The sequence below is a fragment of the Carlito syrichta genome, unplaced genomic scaffold, assembly GCF_000164805.1.
Source record: "Carlito syrichta isolate Samal-C Ts95f unplaced genomic scaffold, Tarsius_syrichta-2.0.1 Scaffold315185, whole genome shotgun sequence".
NCBI classification, from domain to species: Eukaryota; Metazoa; Chordata; class Mammalia; order Primates; family Tarsiidae; genus Carlito; species Carlito syrichta.
Window position 1 is genome coordinate 268600 of NW_007259281.1, and position 6530 is coordinate 275129.

The 6530-nt window shown below is 50.0% G+C and overlaps 1 protein-coding gene across 1 annotated transcript in view; it reads right to left on the reverse strand.

Annotated features, from left to right (window-relative positions):
* NEIL2 (nei like DNA glycosylase 2) overlaps positions 1–6530 on the reverse strand; it is a 15386-nt gene that overhangs the window by 2878 nt on the left and 5978 nt on the right. The window contains exons 2-3 of the mRNA XM_008072455.1: positions 3516–3850; positions 1117–1313 (exon numbers count right to left, since the gene is read on the reverse strand). Of these exons, the coding sequence (XP_008070646.1) occupies positions 1117–1313; positions 3516–3850 (532 nt within the window). The remainder of the gene's footprint in view (positions 1–1116; positions 1314–3515; positions 3851–6530) is intronic.

The window sequence follows — 6530 nt, forward strand, 5'->3', positions numbered from 1 at the left end:
GAGTCTGTGCTTGTTGGGCCATTAAGCAACGATCTCCTTAAGAAGAGAGGGCGAACCTGGTCAGGGCAGTGCTCACGCATTTAGGGCGAAGGAAACACTGCCCTTGCCAAGAGCGTCACACTCACGCCTCCTCTCCGCAACTCACTGGCAGGATAATCGGAGTCCTCTCTCAGCTGTACCACTTGCTCGCAACGTGCTCCTCAGTTTCCTCATCTGAGTAAAGGGGAAGCTACCCAGTCACTGTCCTACGGAACAGCAGGGAGGATGAAAACATGTGCCTGGCACATCCACCATTGGGGAAGCGCTGGCTATTAATACTACTGTTGCTAGGTTATTAGCTCTCCTCAGATACACCCCAAAAGCCTCTTTGCTTCTGAGAGCCCAGGTACTCCCGTGGCTCCAACGCGAAAACACCTGGCCAGCGCCAGCTGGGCCACAGGCCTCCTCCAACCCTCGTGAGGTGAGCTGAGCCTGCAACACCACGGTCACACCTTGGAGGCAGAGGTGGCTGCCGCCATCAACTCGCCCGGCTGCCGTGGCAACCGGCTATGGGAATAGTATCCTGCTGTGGGTAGTGAGAGGGGCGCGCTCTTGCAGCCCAGCTCACTAGCCGTGGTATTTTTTTCGAATTGTTCGGCTCTTCCCCCACCTGGAAATGCCCGGTTCCCCCGGGCCACTGGAAGAGAGCGAGCTGCTTCCTCACTCATGTCTGGCGTCGCCTCTGTGAGCAAAGGCTCTCCGGCCTGTCGGCGACTGCATGGCCGCCAGTTCCTGCACACACGGGTCAAGCACCTCCTTCGTGCCGGGCCCTGCACTGGACAGTGGAGGGTACAGGGACACGCAAAATGTGACCCCTCCCCATAGGAGGTCACACTCCAGTGTGGCTCCCAGGAGGTTTGCACAGACGTGTGAACTCTGAAGCTGAGAGTGTCAGGAGCTGCTAACCTAACTCCCTCCACTTATCAGCAAGGGCAGTGGTGCCGGTGAGGTTAAGTGGCTGCCTCGAGACCAACAGGGCAGGCACATCTGGAATGGGACTCAGGGTCTGGTGACTGCCAGATGAGTGACTCTTCCACCAGGCAGCCCCATGGGCGCACCCCTTCCCATCAGTCATACCTAGCCCCGAGAAGTATCTCTGGTCCAACAGTGTATAGCAGACGGGCTGTGCCTGGCCCAGAGCTTCCAAGGCTTGGCCTCGATGGAACTTCTCAGACAAGATGTCGCAGGTGGGCTGGACCACGGGGGACGAGCCCCAAGACATCTGGCAGTTATAGAATGCCAGGAAGCCACCGCCACCAAAGTGCAGGACCAACCTGGAAAGAAAGAACAGATCAGACGTACACACAGTTACCACAACATCGTCAGATCACACGAACATAGACACCACCTGGGCCAGGTCACATGGACACAAAATTACCACAGTATCTTTGGATCATGCACACATACAGACTCCACTCAGGTCAGATCATATGTACACAAGACAGTCAGATCATGTATACATACAGACACCACTCGGGTCATCATATGTACACACATTTACAGTATCATCAGATCACGTGTACATACAGACACCACTCAAGTCTGATCATACGTACACATGGTTACCACAATATCGTCGGATCATGCGTACATACAGACGCTGCTCAGGTCAGACCTTACGTACACACAGTTACTGCAATACTATCAGATCATGTGTGCATACAGACACCACACAAGTCAGATCATACATACACACGGTTGCCACAGTATCATCGGATCATGCGTATATACAGACGCCACTCAGGCCAAGTCAAAGGTACACACAGATGGTCCCTGGCTTATGCTGGCTTAACTTGTGATTTTCTGACTTTATCACGGTGCAACCGTGACACACGTTCAGTAGAAACTGTACCTCTGACACCCACGTGACTGCTGCTTTTCACTTTCAGCACAACATTCGATAAAGTACATGCGACAGTCAACACTTTGTTATGAAACAGGCTTTGTGGCAGATTATTCTGCCCAGCGACAGGCTGATGCAAGTGTGCCCAGCACATTTCATGCAAAAGTATGATGTTCAGTGGGTTAGGCATATTCAATGCATTTTTGACCTCTGATGTTTTCGATACTCTTCCATATAGAAAGAGCACATAATGCTCATACTACTTATTTAAAAGACCAACAAAGTAGATAAAATTCAGGCAAGCCTAATTTTAAAAAAAGAGACAAAGCAAAATATAAAGCATGTAATGAGAAAAGAGACATAACCTGACAAGAAGAGATTTGAAAATAAGGGAATGAGAGGTGCTGACTCGACGGTGACCAGCCTGATAACCCGGGGTGAGGCTGCCTGACGGAAGGGTCTTTCAGCTCCTCTAGCTGGCGGCTAATTCAGGAATCAGCAGACACCAGCCACGGACGAAGAGTTCGCTGCAGGTGCTGAGAAAACTCTCCTCACTCATCTGAACATCTAGGAATGACCCTCTCTCTTCCTCTGGATACTTTCTGGTGTGGATATAAAGCCTGGATCTGTGGCAGCCTCTTGCTGCTGGTCTCAGAACAATTCCAGTGTGTGGATACGTGCAAAGCCAGGAGAACAATAGGAACAGGAAGCCAGAGCCCTGGAACTGAGTGACCCCAAAGCTCAGCCTCCTTCTGAGCTTCCACTTATGTGGGCCAAAAAAAGTCTCCTCACCGTTTATGCTACTCTGAGCTATTTTTGCAGTCCGAAGCATCCCATAAGTACCTACGGCATACCACTGATAAAGACTATAGTTCTAAAACTTTAGAAAACAGGAGTTGTGTGTCTTTGGGCATAGAAGGATTCCTCAGTAAGAGGGGAAACTTCAAAGCAACCGAGACAAGACCAACCATCGACTACAAGAAAACTAAAAGTCCCAAATGCCGAAAAGCATCATAAACACTATCAAAGTACACAGGACAGACACGAAACAATACTGGCAACACGTGTCACAAAGTCTAAAAACACCCAAAAGACCCAACAAATTGATAAAAAGCACACAAACAACCCAACGTTAGTGAGAACGCAGCGAGCACTACGGTAAGGCCACACAAATGCACAGCCCTAGGAACGTCCATTCTCTTCCAGCAGCAGTCGGCCCTCTGGGAATTGATACTCAGGAAATATCCCTAAACACAGATAGAGTTTTATGCACAAAACTGTCATTCTCAATACTCTACTCGTAACTTAAAAACTGGCAAAATCCGGTCCCTAAGCCCGGAGCACCCTAGTCAAGCCATCAGAGGTTTCTCAGGGAGCTTGCACCCTTCAGTGCCACGTTTGCTGGGACAGTTCTCCGGCTTTCCAGGCCACCCCAGGCGTGTGGTCCCTCCTAGGTGCAGGCCACCATCCACTCTCTGGCATGGGTGGATGTGGAAGCAGCTTGTCTCTCTGAGACAGCAGGCCCGGGGGTGCGGGTTAGATGTTCACCTGAGTGTGACCCCACAGCCCAGCCCCAAGTGGGGGTCCCGTGACACTGCAGGCCTCGCGGGGCTGCCGACGGCCGCAGCAGTACCTTGGGGAAGGGTCCTTCCAGTCACCCCTCTTGTTGGCTTTCTTAGCTCTGGAGAACTCGTTCACCCAGACGCTGCCGAACAAGCCAAAGCTGACCTGCAGCCACCTCTCAGCTCCTTCTGCAGGGAGGTCGGCCCCCAGACGCCCCGGAGCGTCCTCTCCACAGGGAACAACAGGCTGCTCAGGCCCTGAGGGTCCCTCAGGGGCCTTCGGCTTTGGGTCTGCGGCGCCCTCCTTCCACGCTCCTTTCTGGGGAGGCTCTAGCGACGGACCGTCACCAGGAGGCCCTGTTTCTTCATCTGGATCAAATCTAAGGAACAGCTTCTTTCCATGGACCTAGGGACAGAGAGGGGAAGGGGGTGTGCAGACATTTATTCCACTGCCCGTTCTTCCTGCTCGCCTCCCCCCGAGGTCTTCCCAAGTGGAGTCTTCAGGCCCTGCCTTTGGTCTCGTGCAGGCAGTCAGTACTTGGTTTTCAGTAACTGGAGCAAGTGAAGGAATCAGTAACGAAACGGACCCCTGCGACACGGCAGGGGCACCCTGAACACCCTGAGGGGAACTGCTCCCATGTTTTGCTCATGGATTAGCTAAGAAATAAACTCAGATGGTCATTCTTTCATTCAATTTGTAACACATTTTCCTATGCTACAAGTAATCAGCATGCACGCGTGTGTGAGCGCATGTACACACACACAAGTGGACAGCAGCCAAAGACACATGCTGTAAAATTCAGTACCCAGGCAACCCCCTCGGGTCCCCTCCCACTGTGGGAGCTTTTCTGTACTCTCAATAAATCCTGCCCCCCCCCAAAATTCAATACCCCTCACCACCCCCTCCAATAGCAAATTGAACTCAATAAAAGTAAAAGCCACAAGATAGCTCACAGTTAAGAAAAAATCACTATCAACAAAAATCGAGTATTCACACAAAATCAATCAATGACTCAAACCACTACTATAAAATGTACAAGACAAAGGATTCACCCTATCTCAATGAAAATGATTTCAGTAAAAGGAAATCAAAACAGGAAATGTATGGGAAAGAATGTTCCAGCTAGGCAGGGTACTATGGTCACACCTGTGATCCAGCATTTTAGGAGGCTGAGGTGGAGGGGATTACTTGAGGCTGGGCAACATAGCAAGATCTCGTCTCTGCAAAAAAAATTTAAAAATTAGCCAGGCGTGGTAGCACATGCCTGTAGTCCCAGCTACTCAGGAGGTCGAGGTGAAAGGATTCCCTGAACCCAGGAGGTTGACGTGGCTTGGCAACCAGGCTGGGACGCCTGAATGTTCCAGCTGCTTTTAATACGTTTTCATACTGCCAGCTCCTGGTATGTGATGTGTACGTGCCAAGACTCCACAACAAGTATGTTCTGTACACTCTGAAATTCAGGCCATCTTGCAAAGAGTAGAAGCAAAGCATCTGTGTTAATACTGGAAATGCCTGTGCTACTTTTTTGATGGCCAAAGGCTCTTGCTTAAAGATCACTGTCCTTCTGATATGATCTTTGTCAATATACGCAAAAGTACCATCTTTTGAAATCCTCTGCCCAAAGGAGCATTACCATTCTAAAGAATTCCAGAATCATGTATCCACAAATCTGATCACAGATTGTTTTCTGCCACGTATGAGAAATGGTTTAACTGAGCTACACTACAAACAAAAAAAGTTGGTATAATTCCTATGAAAATATCTGTTGACTGTGCCTCAGGGCCCAAACGTTTGCCCAGCCAATAACGCCTGCGTCAGGATATCCCCACACCTCTCCAACTACGGCAATTCCTACCGTCCTCCTTTTCAGGTCAACACTGGAGTCACTTCAATCCACTAAGCATTTCAGCTTCCTCGACATGTCAGGGAGCAGGCTAGGCTCTAAGGGTACACAGAGAGAACGTCTCTGATTTGAAAGTGGTTTAGTGTGAATGTGTCCCCCAGAAAGCATGTGTTGGCAACGGAATCCCCAGTGCAACAGCGTCACGGGGTGGGACCTCAGATTAGACCATGAAGGCTCTGTTCTCGTAGATGGATTAATGCTGATTATAAAAGGGCTTGAGGTGCAATTTGGATCCCTTGTTGGCTTTTGCCTTCTCTTGTCCTCCCTCCTTTCGCCATGGGATGACACTTAAGAAAGCCTTTGCCAGAGGCCAATGCCATGTTCTTAGACTTCCCAGCATCCAGAAGCGTAAGCCAAATAACTTCTGTTTATAAATTAACCAGTCTCAGATATTCTGTGACGGCAGCATAAACAAACAGTTTCCAATCCTTCCCTCGAGGAATTTAACATTTATTATTATTTTTTTAATTTCGAGTCTCTCTCTGTCGCCCAGGGTGGGGTGCAGTGGCATGATCACAGCTCACCACAGCCTCGACCTCCTGGGCGCAGGTGATCCTTTCATATCAGCCTCCCCAGTAACTGGGACTACAGGCACATGCCACCACGCCTGGTTAGTTCTTAAAAATTTTTTTGTAGAGATGAGGTCTCGCTATGTCACCCAGGCTGGTCTCAAACTCCTGAGCTCAAGCAGTCCTCCTACCTTGGCCTCCCAAAGTGCTGGGATTACAGGTGTGAGCCACTATGTCCAGCCAGAAGCTAACATTTAAAAGGGGAAACAAGACTATTCCCAATTGCTAAAAGGTGGGGGCAATCCAAACATCCATCCGGGAATGAATGGATAAGCAACATGTGGTCTGTCCACACAGCAGAACATCACTGAGCCTAAAAAGGAAGGGGGGACCTCTTAAGGACAATGTGCTGCGTGAAATCAGCCGGGCACAAAAGGAAATGTCTTGCATGATTCAACTGATGTCAGATACCTAGAGGAGTGAAATCAGAGACAGAAAGTAGACAAGTAGCCGGGCTCGGTGGCTCAGCCTGTAATCCCACGCCTTTGGGAGGCTGAGGTGAGTGGATTAACTGGGCCCGAGGGTTCGAGACCCGCCTGGGCAACTTGGCGAGACCTCATCTCTACAATAAATCAAAAAATTAGCCAGGCGTGGTAGTGCGCGCCTGTAGTTC